General features: G+C 33.8%; 1 protein-coding gene across 1 annotated transcript; it reads left to right on the top strand.

The window, feature by feature from the left end:
* The first annotated feature begins 18 nt into the window (after positions 1-18).
* Positions 19-19546, top strand: LOC148311303 (uncharacterized). The gene is made up of 4 exons (XM_088256832.1): positions 19-179; positions 9804-9958; positions 15721-15975; positions 17316-19546. The coding sequence occupies exons 1-4, from the start codon at positions 153-155 to the stop codon at positions 17650-17652; spliced, it is 774 nt and encodes a 257-aa protein (XP_088112958.1). The 5' UTR covers positions 19-152; the 3' UTR covers positions 17653-19546.
* Positions 19547-20774: the final 1228 nt, after the last annotated feature.

Here is a 20774-nt window from a genome sequence, read left to right as displayed (position 1 = left end):
TCTGGGAACACTTACCTCTACCTTGTCTACTGGTAATTTGAGGGTACGAATGCGAGAGTGTGTTTATTCACTCGTCGTCTGCGCTCGCGGCTCGTTCTCTCGGTTGACGAATGTTTCGCGGGTAGTTCAATTGTGATTATTCGGCTCCAGTCATGTTGATAGATCTGCCCTATCCCGCAGTGAGTACTCTTTAATATGCAATTATTATAATCAGTTGACAGGTCACGTCAAAGTAATGTTAACGGGCTGTTTTAAATTATATTGTATTTATGAATAACATAATATGTCCACTATACTGTGCGTCAAACACATATATATATATATATATATATATATATATATATATATATATATATATATATATATATATATATATATATATATATATATATATATATTTTTTTTTTTTTTTTAAATAGGAATCTTCACAGCTTGCTAGGATATTTATTTAGCAACTAACGAACAAAACCATATAAAAAACCCCGCATTTCTTTATTTGTTTTTTTTATATAATACCCAAAAATGTAGCTCGATTTTCGTTCTTTGTTTGACCCCTTTTCGCACCCAGTTGGTGCATATGGCACCACATCGGAACAATGCAGTGCCCTACTCGCGCTCAGATAGTGCATAGGGTACTGCACCGGATTGTCGCAAGATACGCGTCCAGATGGTGCACAGCACACCACATCGGATTGACGCAGTAGCCTATACGACAGTGGCCGAATAGTGCATAGGGCACTGCATCGTCGCAATTCAATTTGAGTCCAGATTGTACGTAGAGCATCGTATCGGATTGAGGGAGTGCATTATTCGCCCCCAGATGGTGTATAGAGCACCGCTTCGGATCGACGCAGTGTTAACTTGATCGCTAGGAAGATGATGGCATTCCGTGCTCCAGATTCATGGAAATTATTTTTTTTCTTGCAACCCTTATCACGCAACGGTCTCAGAGAGTAACGGAGCGCTGAGTTGGAGAGAAAAAGAAAGATATACGCATTGTTATTATTCTTCTTCTCTTCTGAATCTTATCCGCACACAATTGTGAATAGCGCACTGCATCAGCGGAACAAATGCTTATTTCGAGAGGAAAAGAAAAAATATACCTTTTATCATTCTTCTTTTTTGACATTTTTAGCATTAGCTTCCTCTACAATGCAATAAAGCGGCTATATTTCGGGGTACCTTGGAAAATCTAAAAGAATAAACATATGAATATAAAAGGAAAGTAAAAAATATAAGACATGTATTAGACCGATTGCCACATATGGGATAGAGACCAGAGCAGACCATATCTATAACCATATCTCTTCTAAGAACTTCAGAAATGAGGACATGAGGTGAATAGCAGGATTAAGAAGACGTTAAGATACCGAATAAGGAATACGGAAATTCTGAAATGTGTAGTATGGAGGATACAGTCAGACGGGGAAGACAGCGAAGACGATTCTGGAATACCCATGTTAACAGAATGCAAGAAAATACATCGGCTCGAATTGGTCTTCAAGAGAACCCAGATAGAAGAAGACACACACAAGAGATGGATAACCGCAAAGGGAGATCCTCGGATCTATAAAAAGAAAGAAGAAGAAGAAGAAAGAAGAAGAAGAAGAAGAAATTCACTATCACTGTAAAGATAATAGAGGCTCCCTTTTGCGCACATTTGGTAATACATTGATAACTAGACATCACTAGAGATATTCAGAGCCTTTATAATATTATACAATCCTGCCCTAATATTCGAGTTTTATATATTTAAGCAAAAGCAAATAATATTTAAGAAAAAACTCTGCCTTTTTTTGAGTTTCTAGTATGACTCTTGGTACCAAGCTACCTAAGCGGTAAAATCACGTTAAAAGTTGAAGAGTTCGTATTACGTTGTGGCTTCAATAAAATAATTTCACATAATTTTCAGTGTGACTTCAAATGTACTCGTTCACAAATCTGGGTGTCAAAATCGGAGTAGTCTGGTGTGATAGAATGGTTAATGTTAAAGTGTGTAAAATGATAACTTTGCCGGCCTATGACAGGTCATAAACCTTGTTAATACCCAGATTACTAATTTTTTTCTTCGTCTTGTTGTCGAAAATGTAAAAATAATTCGAAATTACTCATGGTTAATGTATTTTTTTTCTCTTTTTGCACAGTTTTATTTTGAAATCGTGTGAAATAACGTGTAAAAGGGAAGTTCAGTGTATTTGGCCTTTTTAAATATTTGCAATGGCGAAAACAGAACTCAACGCATTCAAATAATATTGCACCAATTAGATGCGAGCTAACTCTCAGCGATAACCTTTGGCAATATTATCAAATTATGTTTTGCATGTTAACCTCCTATTCATGCACAATGTTGCATCCAGACGGCGCCATCTTAATTATCAACTGTGTGACAATCGTCATGACTGCTATTTAGAAAAGGGAATACAGGATACAGGAACAGTAGGTAGGAAGGGTGAATTCCAGCAATCATGGGGCACGCGGTGTTGTAAACCCCAACTTGTAATGTTTGAGGAAAATTACTTATAACCCTTATCCGCACCTAATGGTGCATAGGGCACTGAATCAATTGACGCAGTGTTATTTTGATCAATACTTACATGAAGGCAAGGTGATCACTCTTGCGCTTCAGGAACCAGTCCATGGTAATATTAAATAAATATTACAGTGTTAAATCACTAATGTTTATTTTCACCCCCCCCTGGGAATCGAACCCGGGACCTCCAGCACGGTAGCTAAACACGCTGACCATTACACCGCGGAGGCGGACTATTGAGGAAAATAACCTGGCAATATAATATTTCGATCCGCATCTATATATGGAACAAAGGCAAAATAAAGGAATGGGTAAATGATCGAGAGTTAATTTTATGAAAATTGTAAAATGTAAATATTCCTAATTTTTTTCTTTGTATATTAGTTTAAAATCGTTAAAAACATTAAAAATGAATTAAAAAAGAACTCCACCGACAAAACACACAAGGTGGCTTGGTGGGTCTCTGCAAAAAATTTAAAAAAAGTTTTTAAATGTATAAATTGTGATTTAAATTAATAATTATCAATTATTAATTATACACTAGAGACCATGGTTCTTACAAAAAGAAATGCAGAGAAGCTCAAATGCAGAAAGATCCTTGCAGAAAAAAGCTTGGTGTAAGCATAAGACACAACACAAAAATGAGGAAATGAGGAGCAGAACCAGAATTGCGGATATCAGACGGAATGCAAGGGGCAGGACATGTTGCGAGACAAGACCCTACAAGATAGATCCCTAAAATGTTAAGATGGAGACCTTGAGGGAATATAAGAGGCGTCGGAAGACCTAAAAAGATATGGTACCACGGCATGGCCGCTGTGGGGAGTAAGAATTGGCTATAAGCAGCATCCGACCGAAAAAACGGAAATATACGGAAGACACATATCGCTCACTCCTTTCAAGAACGTCATAAATAAAAAAACTTGATTTTTCAGGAGAACGTTTTTAAAGTTTAAAAATATAATACAACGTATTAAAAATAAATACCAAGCCACTGAACTTTTTACTGTGCATCAGATCTTTTTAGGTAAAACCTGAAGATTTCTTCTCTATTTGAAAAATATTTAGTGAAAAATAATTAAACAATACCTTTTCATCAAAATGCAAAAACAACACTTTCTGCCCTGTAGCAGGTAAATATTAAGTTAAAAATATGCCTCTTTTGCTGGGATATAGTAAATTTTATGGGCATTCCGGAAACATGCACAACTGAAAATTGTCGATTATTGATTTATGACGTGCTTGAAAGGAGTGAGCGATATAACTATCAGTGGAGGACAGACGGCTAAAGAAGAAGAAGAAGGTGACCAGTCACGTGCTCTAGATTATTTATTGTCGGAGTGGAATGGCTGGGATAAATGTGACATTAAGTAAAGGAGTTAAGGGTTAAGGATATAACTCCTATTTGTATGAAAAAGATAGGAAAGCTAGGGAATTTGGGGTTGCACACTCGTACTCATTCTAGCTTGAGTAAATTAGGTAAAGGATACGAGTCCATCAAGGTGAGAACGGATTAAAATGACTAAAATATAGATATATCCTAAAACAATTTTTTTTCCCACTTTTATTTTGTTTGACCGGTAAACTAGACATCATCATCGTTATCGACTGCAGGCTGTCTAGTCTGATGATGTTGCTAAAGACGAAACCCATTAACTAGTCAAAGCAAATAAAAGCGAAAAAAACTATGTAGTTGTTGTTTTATTTTATAGAATACAGCTTCACAAAGAAATACCAGTACGAAACAAAAAAATCTATCAGACATAATTAACCCTGCGGAAGATCAATATTATAGGTATCTCAACTTGAGATAAAGCTTTTATAGTTTTTATAAGAAAGAAGATGGAAGTCTGAGCATCCCAGGGCTTAGGACCTGCATTTAATTTATTTTTTGGATTAAGTGATCACTTTATACACGAATAACGTTTATCATTTTCACAATACTGTACGTTCATATTGATTTTTTTAAAGATGTACTTGTATGTATTAGTATGATTATTGTAATTTTGATAGATTTGGTACTTTGGCTGATAGTGGCGTCTTCAATTGAGAAATTTGTGAAGTTTATTCCAATTGAACATGGGTGATATGATAATGCATAATTTGTTAACATTTTCTTTTCGAGAGAGAGCCTGATATAATTTTTTTGTACATCTTTCAAAAATAAATTCGATGACAATGTGTATAAAGTGATTACTTAACCCATCGGCATACCAGGTGCCATATCTTGGTGGTTTATAACATTTAACATTCGCATATCAGCCGCGGTAAGCCACACCCCCATCCGTGATTAGTTATTTTTATAAAGATACTTTCGTGTGAAATCTACAAAAAAGTAAAGAAAACTTTTGATAATGCATTATGTATTTAACATTATTTTTATACATATTTACTAACAGAACTTGACCAAAGATGTCTCTGTAAGGATAGAATTATCATTTTTATTAAAATATCAACTTAAATCAGTTAAAATTCAAAACATTACATCCTAAGCTATTCTATTTTTTCAAGTTTTTTTGTTTGTTAATTTATCTCATTTCTGATCTAGACACTTGATAAAATACTTGCGCAAAAGTTACATGTACCATATTTATTGGTAAAACAATAGCAGTCATAATTTTATGAGACATTGTATTTTCATATCTCGTTGAATTTGAAGCTTTTGACGCTTCAAAAGTATGAGTCACACGTGAGCGTTATGATTTGTTTGACTGATTTATATATACCACACAAATATATTTGTTTAGTGCGTGCTACTCTTTTCTGCATTGAAATATTATTTCTATGTTTGTTATCGTTTTATCACTTGCAAAATATTAGCGCGTCATTGTTTGACAAACCATGTCACCTCCCCTCCGGGCGGGGCAACTTTTTTTACTTTCGGGGATACATTAAATTAATATATTTGTCTACATATTTTTTTTTAAACTGATGAGTTAAAAATATATACAATACATTATTCTTCTTCATGATACCTCTATCCTCCACTGCTGGATATAGGCAGGCCTCTTCCATCTTACATTTCCTTTGGTCGGTTGCTGCTTGCAGCCAATTTCTACGTCAACGGACCATCTTTTATGGGGTCTTCCGACGTCTTTTTTGTTTTACCAAGGCTTCTATCTTAAAAATTTTGGGGTCCATCTTCCAACATATTGCAAGATGGACTAATTCAATATGAATGTGAAATAATGGGCAGGATGACGAATGTGTTTAAAGTGATTACTTAAGGCATCCAAGCCCTGGGATGCTCAGAATCTAACGGTATAAGAACGATAGATACCCCTTGTCCAGTTGAGATACATCTTCTTCTTCTTTGTGTGCCTTGTTAGGTCCCCCGAACGTTGGCAATCACTATGGCAAAGGCTTCGCGATCCTGCGCCGTCCGGAACAAGTCCTCCCCTCCTCTCATCCCGGTCCAGTCGCGAATGTTGCGAAGCCACGATGTTTGCTTTCTACCAGGTCCTCGGCGTCCTTAAAATTTTCCCATCATTATAATTTGCGGAATGTATTATTTAGATACACCTATACTCATACATGATCGCAGAAAATCAGCAGATGTGACCTTCTTTCATATATTGTTAATCACATACATTGATTCGCCGGAATTACTGGAATATATAAGTTTTAGAGTTGACTTAAACTGAAACCTTAGCGCTTCCCACGAGTAGAACTAACTCTAAACAAAGTTCCTATATTTATCGTTCGTTAAAATTGGTGAACGATGAATATGGGAATTTTGATGTTCTACTCGACATTGTCAGCACTGCGATCGCGTACGTGAGTCGATATTTATAATATATCGTGGTGTGTCCCAATTTTAACATATTTTTATCTTCGAATTCAGCTTTGATCTTTCCCTTTTCCACTTTTCCGTCCTCCAGCCCCTCTTCCAAGTACTTATATTTAATGACATATGTGAAATTTTGTAAACGGAAAGTTACTACTAGTACCTGTTTTTTGTTACTCATTATTGTAAATATATTTATGTAGCTGTTCTGTAAAATTTCCAAATAAATAAATTAAAATAAATTGTTCTTAACCGTCCAGTGCCGAGAAAAGTGTCTCCATGTTCCTTTGGGATTGGTTTCCAGTTTCCCCTGCAGGTGGTGAGACGCGCTCGCGGAACGTTCCGACGCCGACCCGTGAGATCCTTCCATAGCGGCGGTAACCTGCCCTTGTACACGTATTGTTCATGTGCGTCCACAGATAAACAGCCCCTAAATCATGTTTGTCCGCAACCCGCACATCAGCAATACCTGTGCGACAAGACTCTATTATATGTAGATGGAGTTCTATTCTAACTTTCTCACGTAGAATTAATGACGTAGATGAAAATATAATAGTTTTTTTTCATAGTTAAATTATTTTATTATATTACATTACATTATATTATAGTATTTCAGGACTTTTTTTCTTAAATACCACTAGAATTTAGACATTAGCAAGTAGTTTACTTCCAACTTATACGCTTCGGTTTGTGCACTTCGAGAGATCTTGAGCTTTGACAGATCTTAAATCTTCTCACGCGTTTTCCCAATATTCGAAAGCATGCGGCATAAGCGCTGATTGATCTGATGATTCCACAAAAAAGTGCATCGCGAGTGCCGGAATGACGATGGACTCCACACAACACTATATTAGGTCACAATCGTGCTCTGTCAGCAGTTATGAACAACAGACTGTTATGTTTAACAAGTTTCTTCTTTTATTTTAACCCCTATCCGCACCCAGTAGTCCATAGGGCACTGCATCGTAACGACTTATTATTATCTTGATATTTGATATTATGATCAGTGAGATATTAAAAAACGTAATAAACGCCTTATTCTTATTAACATTACATCGATTTGATGCAGTGCCCTATGCACCATTGGGTTTGGATAAAGGTCAGTAGTAGTAATAGTGTGATCATATTTATATTTGTATTTACTAAACTTATTTGGGAAAAAGGTAATTTTATTCTCTCAATAAATCCTTCAAACAAAATGACAGGTACCCATCACCTGATTGTAATGAACCTGAAATTCAGATCACTATTGGGTAAGTGCTACTTTTTCAGAACCACCCTATTGGGATGGTATTCCTTACCTTTTTTCGGTTTAAATTCCAGCTGAAAGTCAATTTGTCTAATATATTACGAGCTAGAAATACACAATGCGCTACCAAATTTGTGGACTGTTTTTTAATTACCTAACTTCCAAGTGACTCTGAAATCTAGCTGCGGCTTATGCAACGCCGCTTTACCTGTACAAATTTTATAGCCTATGCCTACTCGTAAGTGGATTTACTCATGACGTTTATATTTACTATAAGTTCTTGTAATTCATGAGTGAAAATTATGGGGAAAATACTCGCCATTTGTGTACTGATTGGCGTTGATACCTTCAAATGATCGCGTCCGAAAATCGACTTCTTTAAATTATCAGTTTTTTTTTATTATTATTCGATTGCCCATGTATATAACCATGGGAAAACTTCAGCCGTTTATTAACGTTATAGACCAAAATGTAATAAAAAAATCAACAAAAAATCGTTTTCTTTGCCAATTCTATATAAACAAAAATTTGAATGTTTGTTTCAAATCTTATATCTCATAATTCACCGATTGCTTTTAAATTTTGACACAGCTTTGCACATTTTGACGCACGTATTTTCACATATCTACATAAAAAAATAATGTTGAATATCTTAAATCTCATGAAGTAATTTGAATTTTTTACAAGAATACGAATTATCAGAATACTTACGTGTTATTTATATGACAGATAAAAATATTTAAAAAAAAAAAACTTTTAGACCGCAGTGGCAGCGCCGTCTGTCGAATGAAACAGTAACACACGCAATACTAAATATTAGTTTGGTGGACAGCGTGCTTCTTGACAGCTGCTCCCACTTTTCATTTGTTTCGATGGAATAGTTTTTCGTAGACTTTTAGTATTTTCATTGCTTTATAAGTATTGTGAAATTAAACATATTAGAAATGTGTGCTTTCTCTTTTCTTTCTTTTTCATTTAATCAGACTAAGCTACGGCAATGCGTGGCCGGGTACAGCTAGATATAAAATATAAATCGTGATTATAACTTTTAAGCATTTTAAATATGATTTTTTTAAATGTTATAATCAACGCTTTCTTCTTGATTACCATGTCAAAGTTCTATGATTAAGTTCTCGCATTAAAGCCATTTGGATGCACCTCTTTCAAGATGCATGGCTATTCAGCGCCTAAGTAGATAATAGTCTACCGGTTTCGTGATATGACCGTCTCTTCGTCGGGACAATCTGTAACCCAGCATATTTAGTATGTAAATTAGTAAATTGTTAGTGATGTATAGTGTTGCTGGCATGTTGGTGTAGTGATTGTCCTGATGAAGAGATGGATATATCTCGAAACCGCTAGACTAAAATTTTGGAGTCTTGTTATTTTTTAACATTTTGTTTAAATGCCCGACACAAAGTGAGTGATTTAAAAATTAAAAATATTCTTCTTCATCAGGACAATCACTTCCTGATGGCATCTTCTTCTTGTGCATCTCCACGTTAAAGGTTGGCAACCATCATTGCGTTTTTTTGTCTGTAGCCGCTCTAAACAGCGACTTAGTGCTACAGTGGAACCACTCTCTCACATTTGAGATTTTTTTACTCTTTTAAATGATCATTTAAATCACCCTATGACAGGTCGTAAGCCTCCCTGTAAATATTCAGACATCCATATTTTTCTTCATGTATGTTGAGATGCCAAACATGTCTACTGCAAATTGCCAAATTCTGAACCTAAGTCAAAAAGTACCCGGAAAGGTTAGAAAAACAGCACACCTACTTCGAAATAACACGGGGCAAAATACCGTTAGGCATTGCTAAATGATTGCTCATTTTTTTTTAAATTGAGCATTCATCGGTTTTATCGGAATTTCCTACATCCCTTGCATGTACTTACTAAGACCGTCATAGACTGGTTTAAGTAATCACTTTATACACGTGTAACTTTAACCAATTCAACCCATGATTGACAACCGCACTCCTCGTATTCTATATATATATATATATATATATATATATATATATATATATATATATATATATATATATATATATATATATATATATATATATATATATATACATATGTGTGTATTCGAAACGTTGTACTTGAATCACTAGAATTTTCAATAGAGACATCTATTGGTGAGATGAAGAAGCTTGCCCAGAAAATATTCTTATAAGTATTTTTTTGGTGCTTGGTCCGGCAATAATACCGCAGTTGTATTCTTGCAGTCCAATTGGTGCGGCTATTGCGAGACTTTGGGGCTGAACAGTTCGCTATGCGCGTCTCACGAGCAGTACAACGCCCTGGGGTACGTTGTGTGTCCCCGGATGAAGCAGGTAATCTGCCCGCGATGCAGGTTCACGGGCCCAGTAGCTCACTTTGAGTAAGTACAGCATCTTTCCATTTTTAAAATACCTATTTTTATTTTTTATTTTATTGATTAAATTAATTTATATTTCATTTAATTCAACCTATTATTTACACTTAATTAAGTTTATTCATTGGCTAGAAATACTGTGGAGCATATGCAGAATAAATTGTTTTATTTCCAGAACGTGATAAATAAAAATAAAAGATTTTTCAGGAGAACGTTTTTAAAGTTTAAAAATATAATGCAACGTATTAAAAATAAATATCAAGCCACTTACTGAACTTTCTACTGCGCAACAGATCTTTTTATGTAAATATTAAGTTAAAAATATGCCTCTTTTGCTGGGATATAGTATATTTTCTGGGCATTCCTAAAACATAAAAATGCACGACTGAAAATTGATGATTTTTTATTTACTTATAACGTTCTTGAAAGGAGTGAGCGATATATGAGTTCTGCAGTATTTCTATCTAACTTACTCCTCAATCAACAATGTCAAGAATTAAATTGCCAAACGATGTTCAAAAGAACATCATTTGGCAATTTATTTCTTAAAAAATTATTGTATTATTTATTGTATTGTTCTTCTAACGACTATTGTACTTCTAACGACGCCGACGCGTCGTTTGACACGTCTAACTAACGTAACGTCGTTAGACACGTCGTTAGCCGTCGCGACTCCGTGATGGCTGTTATTCTGCAACGAATATTATCTTCCAAACGCGCCAGGGTAGTCAGTTTACTGCCGTAAACTTTACATTTATGATAGCGCCACAGAAAAAATATCCATAGGAGTTATATCAGGACTGCGTTGAGGCCAATTTATGACACTTCTCCTGGAGATGAATTTACCAGGGAAATTTTGTGGCACAGGATGTATTGAACGTGTGTGGCGTTGCTCCATCTTGCTAGGACCATGATTTTTTTTATGATGATTTTTTGCATCTTTAAAGCACTTGCGCGCTTACTAATCGAGAGGTTCGGATCGTCACGAACTAACTGATTAACACCCTCCACGTTTCTACGATTTTTTACGATCTTGGTTATCCGTATTTTGGTTTTTCCAGTGTTGTATAAGTCTCTTCAAACTTTTCAACCCATATTAGAAAGAAAGACACTAATGTATGGAAGCAAAACATGGAACTGGCAAAGAAAGGACGATCAGGGTGAACGCTGTTCAAATGCGCTCCTTCAGACGAATGTGTGGAAAATTATTGTATGCTAGAATTAAAAACGAAGATATAAGAAAGGAATGTAAGGCTGAACAAGGAATAATTTAGAAGATTGGGAAGAGTTGTTTACGGTGGTATGGACATGAGGAGCGAATGGATAGCGAGAGAATGACCAAGAAAATATATGTGGCGAATGTGAGCGGGAAAACAGAACGAGGACGGCCGAAAAAGACTCGGCACGATCAGATCAATCAGAACCTAAAATCTGGTGGTGTCAAAAGTCTGCGAAATCAGAGGGCGTGTATGACTAGACGTATGGATATGAAGGAGGCGAGGAGTCTATGTCAGGACGGAAGAGTGTGGCGTTCCATCATTTCTGCCTAACCCTGCGGGGAAACGGCGTGATGGTAGTAGTAGTAGTAGTAGAAAGAGAGGTTTGCTTGGGCATCATTTTTGGTAAGTGGCGAAAACCTCGAATATTGTAGAATCTTTTCCGCGATACAGTCTTGTAAAATTCTAAAGTGTCTTTGTAAAACTTTCGCATGTGTGGTCTGCTGTCGAGAAACGCTATACAGTGACCAAATTCTAAAGAGCCAGGCAGATTGACACACCCCACGCTCCAATTGGATTCGTTACTTTCAAGCAGTAGGCTAAACAAATATACTTTCTTTTGAAACACCCGGGTACTATAAGATAGGAGTAAAAAAGTAGTTATTGCCAAGGCACTTGGGGAAGCTTGTGTAAGCCGTAGACTTGTTTTTACCTACAAAGGTATGGTATCTCTGATATAATGATTGATGCTCCATTGTACTCGTCATAACCGAGTATGTTGTAAGTCTCTAAAATATTTACATATTTTTTTTTACAAAAATGATAATAATATTAGTATATAACCACTTACCGAGATTTTTATGTCTAACGGTTTCGAGACGTACCCGTTTCTTCGTCAGGACAATCACTAACATAGCATGCAAACAATACCACCCTTCACTACCATAGCACCATTTATACACTCAAAACTACACAAAATGTCTAACACGTGCGATTTTTGGTCGACCTGAATACCAACATGCACTAAAGTTTTCAACACAGACATGCGTTATGAGCCGAGGTTAAACATGCAATTATTAACATTTTTGTAAAAAAAAATAAGTAAAAATTAATAACCACAAAGTAAATGCTTTAAATATTAATAATATTGAGAATATGTAAAATATTTTGTTAGTATTATAAAAGGATTTATCCAAAATACGCAAGAACATGATTTCAATTTCCATCTTTTTTCTCAAAACTTCCCCCTCTTGCCGAAATCGCAGACCTAGAAATAAATTTTTGGTTTTTTCACTTTCCGTTTGATTCATTTATCATATCCTTTATCTGATTTACCGGATGTTTCTTGAGCATCATCCGCTTGATATGTCAATTAAAAAACCTTTGACGTCACGAAGATATAACAGAAAATCCTCCCGAATATTAAATACTCTTATTTTATTTATCCTTAAAGCCGTGTACAAGCTACATACAGTGTAGGCGGCGAGCTGTGGGCAGTGAGGGATGGGCGGTGGTGGGATTAAATGATACGTTTTTTACATGTGATTTTCAGGGAGGAGTACATTTATGAATGCGAAAGCAAGTTATTTAGTTTTAAGTAAGAAGTAAGAATAAATACTTTGCCATCTTCCAAAAAGTGAATTTGTCATTTTATATTTTTATAATTTTCTGTTATTATATTATTTGTTTCGCTTCTATTATTCCAGGTACGCATTTGTTTATATGTATTAAAAATGAAAAATCCCACAAAGAAACACCCTGTGCGTAGATACACAGTATAAATTACAGAATATGGCATTCAATTGAATACATTACATGTATGAATAGAAAATTAGAATTCTAATTTCATGACCCATACTGTGCTTGTTCCTCATTAACCCAGTTTTCCCCGTCTTCTTCTCTTCTTCCGAATGGACCCATGTTGCCGCACACTTATCCACTTAAAATTGTCAAAATAATTAAGACATGGGATATATATATATATATATATATATATATATATATATATATATATATATATATATATATATATATATTATATATATATATATATATATATATATATATATATATATATATATATATATATATATATATATATATATATATATATATAAATAAATATATGTATATATATTTATACATATCGCTCACTCCTTTCAAGAACGATTTATATATATATATATATATATATATATATATATATATATATATATATATATATATATATATATATATATATATATATATATATATATATATATATATACATATGTAAGCTTATACGATGTAAATATTATGAGAAAACATCAAACGTTATTCCTTCCAACTCTTCAAATATTTATTGAGAGATATAAAATTTTATAAACGTTTTGGAAGCAATATCCCTGGAATTTTTAATTATTTTTTATATTTTTTACATCCTAAAGTAACACATAAACATGTTTATTTTTAAGGTTCTTGAATTTAAAAATAAAACATCAGATGAATTTTTTTTAAAAGGGATGAAACCTTCAAACCATTCAAAGGATTTACTCTAAATTTTGCCTCTACAAATAAACACACAAATATCATAAGAGAACATGTATAATGCTACTAAAATAATTTTGATAGGGCCGATGAATGAGATTGGTGAAAAAATCTATGAGATGGAAGAATTGCAATTTATTTAATATCACCACGGTCGTCAAGTTGTGTCATTCTTCATATTAGTTTATGTCAAATTTCTGCTGGAAGCGAAGCGAGTGTTTTTGCCTAGAATTTTCACTCATGAATTACATGAAATTATTTATATTAAATCCCTTACCGCACCCCAATGGTGCATAGGGCACTGCTTCATATAAACGCAGTGTTATCTCGATCGATTACACATGAAGGAAAGGTGATCAGCCCTCCACTTCAGGTACCAGTCCAGTGTAATATTGAATAAATATTACAGTGAAAAAATCACTTATATTTATTAAACCCCCCTGGGAATCGAACCCGGGACCTCCAGAACGGTAGCCGAGCATGCTGACCATAACACTACGGAGGCGGACGAAAACATGAAATTATAGTAACATGAAATTATAGTAACATGAAATTATAGTAACTTTTAACATAAAGAGTAAATCCACTCACGAGTAGGCATAGGCTATGAAACTTATAAAGTTGAATCCTGAGTAGGAACATGATAAGCGATGTTGCATAAGCCGTAGCTAGATTTCAGAGTCACTTGGACGTTAGGTAATAAAAATAAATGCTAGAAGCGACTCATTGTTAACATTCTAGTATAAAATATTCACAGTATTTTACGTCTTTTATAGTTTTTTTTGGAAACACTTGTTACTGTGGTTAAAATATACTCTCCACTAAAACATATAACTCAAAATATGTAGACATAGAAGAATGGGTCAGAAGATTGGTGATGAGAGAGAACTGAAGATACCTCTTTTGTCGGCTGGGAAAGAGATGATTTTTTTTTTACGATTAACTTGAAATCGTTGTAGTAGTTTAAAAATGAAGAAATGGCAACAATACCCTATTGTAGAATATTATTAGATATCAAACAGAGGTCGAAATATTGGTCCCAGAAAAAGTAATCTTTCTCTAAAACTTCACACATCTTCTTCTCAATTGAGACACCCTCCTGTAAAAAGTATTTTAACCTGTCCGGGACTATGGCCGTACACGTGTACCAAACTTTCCTCAAATGAGTATGGGCGCGCTCGTAATTAAAGCCCGGTGACATTTAAATTTAAAATGGCACTTGTACTGCCATCTGTGGTTGTATAAAAACAATATTTTCTGGAAAAAATATATTTACTGTTGTGAATATTTTTTTTATTCAAGAAAACATGTTGCTTATAGCATCGAAGCATATAGCATACAAAATTATAAAAAGTTAAAAAAATATATCAAAAAAACTCATTCCTCAGTTACTCACTCAGAAACTCACTTCCGGACAGGTTAAGGCAACCCTGTATTCATAAGTTTTTAGATATTTTTGGATATTTTTTTTAGCTTTTACAAAAAAGTAGTATTTATTTAAAACTCTGAAAAACGAATACTTTTGATAAATCCTAAGTAAATGCTTAACTAAACATAAATTTACCGAATTTAGTATTTTGTTTACATTGTATTTCTATTTACGAGTACTGTTTGCCTCCATACTGTTTGGTTGCCAGGTTTGGCTACTATGCATATTTTTCTGTGTTTTAACCACTCTGGTCATATGTATTCTTTTTCTGCTTCTAACCATTATTCATACCCAATGGTTCATAGGGCACTGCGTCATATATAAGCAGTGGTATCTTCATCGTTCATTAATGAAAGAAAGATGATCAGCCCTGTGCTGCAGATACTAGTCCAGTTTTTGTGTGAAATCACCCCCCTGGGAACTGAACACTGGAGTTTGAAGGCACTGTAACCAAATGCGCTAATTGTAACAGTACATAGGCATGTGACGTGTGAATAACAAAACTAATCCAATTATTTAACATTCATCTGTTTGGCCTGTAGCCGTTGGGTGATATGCCATGTAGGTATTCAATGGGATAATTTCTATTTTAGGTACAACTGTCCCGGTAAAAGAGCCAAAATCTTCGAGGCTAAGGCGCACGCCATGATAGATGAACATCAACGGCTCACGGGCGAGGTGAAACGGATACTGGGCAGGTGGAATGGAAGACAGGGCGTTCAAATAAAGAAGTTGTACAGGAAAATCCGCATGACCAATTTCTTGATTCATAAGTACTACACAGCAAGGAACAGGATACTCAGAACCGGAGTTTTTTTCACGCTGCAGTGCACAGCAGTGATGGAGAGGTAAGAATATTTAAAACATTTTTTTCACAATGTTTAGAACAAGTCCTTATTTTTTTCCAAAAATTCATAATTTGCTCCACTTTGGAATCATTCATTTTTGATATATCAAAATAAGTAACTTCTAAATGAAGCAAATCCAGAAATTGCAAAGAGAAAAATTGAACGCTCAAAATGTTGTGAATAAAATAAACTGGTCAAAGATATAAGTATACAAATTGTATCCTAGTGTGTAAAATAATTTGGGAAGAATCTTCCATACATAGAGTTATGCTAATAAAAACTCAACCATGGAGTGGTTGATAGTCGCCAAAGTAACATATAGTAAGTAGATGTTTTCAATGGAAGCATAAATATAACTTCCGAAATTTAATTAGTTTGCTTGTCTATTTTGGGTACAATAAAGAATGTTACACAGTGTATAAACTGATCACTTAAACCAGTCAAGGAAAGGTTGAAAGCCCTTTTAATGACTTCCATTTTCTTCGACATCTTTGTTGAGAAATCAATACAAAAACCTACATGTGTATTTTTTATTCACATTTACTTGTTCTGCAGAGTGAAATGACTATCCACTACCATACAGTATATATTTTAAACCATTCTGATATCGCTGTATCAACTCTATAATTCGGAACTGTTCGGTCATATGAGTTCTTAAATGAAAGTATCACCAATGAAGGTGAATCTGATTCTTTACCTAGTATTCTGTCATTGGCTTTTATCTGTATCCAAATGGAACAAAGACCACCATGATGTAACCTTTCATAATTTTTCATTGAAAGAAATAAAAAGATAAATTTATCTTAATTTATACACGTTTAAAAAAGTCCGCCTCCGTAGTGTAATGGTCAGCACGCTCGGCTACCATTGTGGAGGTCCCAGGTTCGATTCCCAGGGGTGGGGGTTAAATAAATATGAGTGATTTTTTCACTGTAATATTTATTCAATATTACCCTGGACTGGTACCTGAAGCGGAGGGCTGATCACCTTTCCTTCATGTATAAACGATCGAGATAACACTGCGTTTATATGAAGCAGTGCCCTTTGCACCATTGGAGTGCGGAAAAGGGTTTTATTATTATTATTAAAAAAAATAAAACAATTAAGAAGGAAAAAAGCTATTTATTTACTGAATTGGGATAGTAAGAAGTTAAGTAAATAAACAGAGAATAATATTTTGTATCCTTATAATAAGTTCAAATCTATATTGAAAGTAGGGGAAAAAGACTTCCTTTGATATGGTAAATATACATAGTTTTGTGGCTAATATACATTTTTCAATTGCTTGTATGACTGAAATGTCAAATTACAAATTTGAATATTTTGATTTATTCCAAAAGGGAGCGCATCCTCGCTCCCCGCCGTCGTGCACGCCACGTACACCTTGGACACCGTGGAGACCGATCACGCCTTGAACGCCACAGGCACCGCCATTCTTACCATGAACGCCGCGAACATCGTCCCCGCCGTAGGCACCAAGAACGGCGCGAACACCGTGAACACAGGGAACGCCGCGAAAACCGTTCATTCCGTGCACTCCCTGATCACCGTGGGCTCCCTCAATACCGTGAACCTCTTCTACGCCGCCAACCTACAGTACAACACAGGCACTACGAACGCTTTGAACGCCGCCAACGCATCTACCCCAGCCAACCCCGAGTCTACCGTTCAGATTAAGAAAATTCCACATTTCATCATTCCACACGTTTATAATATGTCATATGAAAAGTCTGTGTGGTTTTTTACCACTAGATGATGTTGATGCCCATATATCAGGCAAAACTCATGACTAGCCGACCAGAGAGAGCACAGTTTTATGAACATATACTTAAAAAGGGACATTTTAGTATACATTTTTGAAAAAAAATTGATTTCCAATTCATTACTTTTGTAAAAAGTTATAGCGATTTGAAAATGAATGAAATATCTGAAGAAATACGCAATGTGATGGTATTTTACTATAAAAAGTGTAAAAACATTGCAAAAATTTGTGAAGCGTAGTGATCTTCTTCCTGGAATTGTGATGTCAAAGATTCATCTCCCTCTAGTCGGCTAGTCATGAAATTTTTAAACTGGTGGAGCAAGACTGACATGCAAGCTGTCAAGAAATAGCAGAGACAATAAACATCAACCACATGGCAGTTTGATATCATTTGAAAAGAGCAAACTACAAAAAGAAGGGCAATATTTAGGAGCCACATGAATTAACGCAAATAAATTTTATTGACCGAATTACCATTAGTGAAATGCTATTGAAACGCATCAAAATCGAACCATTTTTTAATCAAATCATTAAAGACCATAACAAAGTGGGTAAAATACAAAAATATCAAATGCATGTGGCCATGGTCAAATGCTGGTGACCCTTCACAAACGACTTCAAAGCCTGGATTATCGGCAAACAATGTTATGTTTAGTGTTTGGTGGGATTGGAAGAGAGTTGTCCATTATGAGTTGCTGCAACCTGGCGAAACCATGAATGCAGTTCTGTACTGTGCACAACTTGACTGTTTGAATGAAGCAATCCAGAAAGAACGACCAGAATTGGTCAACAGAATGGGAGTTGTGTTCCATCATGACAATGCCGGCCATACACATCTTTGATGACTCTGATCTAATTATCTAATTATCTGGTACTTGGTTGGACAGTTTTGATGCATCCATCACGGATTTTGCACTGTATGATTACCTTTTGTTTCGGTCTCTGTAAAAATCTCTTGATGGGAAAAAATTGGTGGACCAAAGAGCCGCTGAAAATCACTTGGCCAAGTTTTTCAATGATAAACCACAGAAGTTCTATTCTAATATAATTATGAGCTACCCGAAAAATGGCAAAAGGTCACAAATAATAGTGGTCAATACGCAGTTGATTAAATTTGATTTTCAAAAAAGAATTTTATGTTCAAAGATGTACCAAAAAACAGCATAGACTTTTTATATGACTCGATATATATAAAGATATACATATGTACATCTTTGTAAATATATAATATGGATTCAATGCATATTTGATTTCTTGACCTAATGTACTAATGGAAAGCTATGCAACACTTTTATCCAACATAAAAAAACCTATCCGCTAACTACTGATGACAGCCATGTTTGATTGCTATGTGCCATTTTATGACATGAATACATACATTAACAATAAATAAAAATTTCACAAATTAAATTTAATATTGAATAATCAATTATGATAATTTATTTACAATCTGGGGATTTAAAAAATAATAGACCGTCGTAAAAACATATGCATAAAACAAATTATCAAATAATATCATTTGCAAGTAAAGAGTTTATGGTGAAATAAATATAAATGCAAATACAATATTGTGATGCCTCTCAATGTAATAACGGGGTTAAGAAAACTTTTCATTAGAGAACAGGAATTTACTAGATTTACACAGAATGCCCATCAATCAAAATAAAACTTTCAAGTTATTTGTATGCAATTACAGAAATTTATATACAAATAACTTGATAGTATTATTTTTACATGAGTATGTCTCGGAAAGTTCTATCTACATATAGCACAAAATGGCTACTTTTTAAAACTTTACAAGTAGCAGGATGATAGAAATAAGTTCATTTAAATAGTTTGTGTATATATATATATATATATATATATATATATATATATATATATATATATATATATATATATATATATATATATATATATATATATATATATATATATATATATATATATATATATATATATATATATATATATATATATATATATATATATATATATATATATATATATATATATATATATATATATATATATATATATATATATATATATATATATATATATATATATATATATATATATATATATATATATATATATATATATATATATATATATATACATATATATATATATATATAAACTACTAAAATATATACTCATTCAACTAGTCTTTACTTCTTTAAATATATGCGTATTAAGAAGAAAGAAAAAATGGTGTGAGTGGATGGTTTCTACAGCAAAGAATTAAATTATGTCACCTTTAATGAAGTCCAATGTGTGTAAAGTTTGTCAAACTTAGTAAATCATCTGTTAATCCTACACACATACAAAGATATGTGCCTTTATTAACTTTGTGCTCTTACGAAGCGAAAATCAATAAATAGTAATACAATGATTACTTTTGTCATAGTAAATAATTTATTTTACATATGCATATGAATATGTGCCCTCATGTATTTATCCTCTGGTGTATGACCTTGTCACCATAGTGATTGAGGGAAATATAGAAAGAGGAAGATGAATAAGGATCTTTATAGTACAGTTAAAACGAAAAGACAGCGTTGAGTTGTACAGAGATCTGAAAAACATTTTTATCTTTTAATGTTTTATTTTAAAAGTTAACTTTTGCTACTTCGTTAATTTATGGTACTAAAATAATGATAAGAATTAAATCTAGTCAGAATATTTTCTACATGGTAGTAGGCCTAGAACCATTATATCGTGAGTTTGAAGGTAAAATTGTACATGTCGCCCACTCCTTTCAAGAACGTCATAAATCAAAAAACTTGATTTTTCAGGAGAGTGATTTTAAAGTTTAAAAATATAATACAATGTATTAAAAATAAATATCAAACCACTTATTGAACTTTTTACTGTGCAACAGATCTTTTTAGGTAAAACCTGAAGGTTTTTTCTCCATTTGAAAAATATTTATTATATTAAAAAAAATAATTAAACAATACCTTTTCTTCAAAATGCATAAACAACACTTTCTGGCCTGTAGCGGATAGATGTTAAGTTAAAAATATGCCTC

Source organism: Brachycentrus maculatus, unplaced genomic scaffold, assembly GCF_059751285.1.
Source record: "Brachycentrus maculatus isolate JH-2025_06_01 unplaced genomic scaffold, ASM5975128v1 h1tg000068l, whole genome shotgun sequence".
Lineage (NCBI taxonomy): Eukaryota > Metazoa > Arthropoda > Insecta > Trichoptera > Brachycentridae > Brachycentrus > Brachycentrus maculatus.
The sequence above is the reverse complement of the archived record's forward strand: the minus strand, read 5'-3'. Positions and strand labels throughout refer to the sequence as shown.

Coding starts and splice junctions, on each gene's coding strand:
- LOC148311303 (XM_088256832.1), top strand. CDS start 153: ATGTTGATAGATCTGCCCTATCCCGCA. Junction 180..9,803: donor TAGATCTGCCCTATCCCGCA/GTGAGTACTCTT, acceptor GTATTCTTGCAG/TCCAATTGGTGCGGCTATTG. Junction 15,976..17,315: donor TGCACAGCAGTGATGGAGAG/GTAAGAATATTT, acceptor TTATTCCAAAAG/GGAGCGCATCCTCGCTCCCC.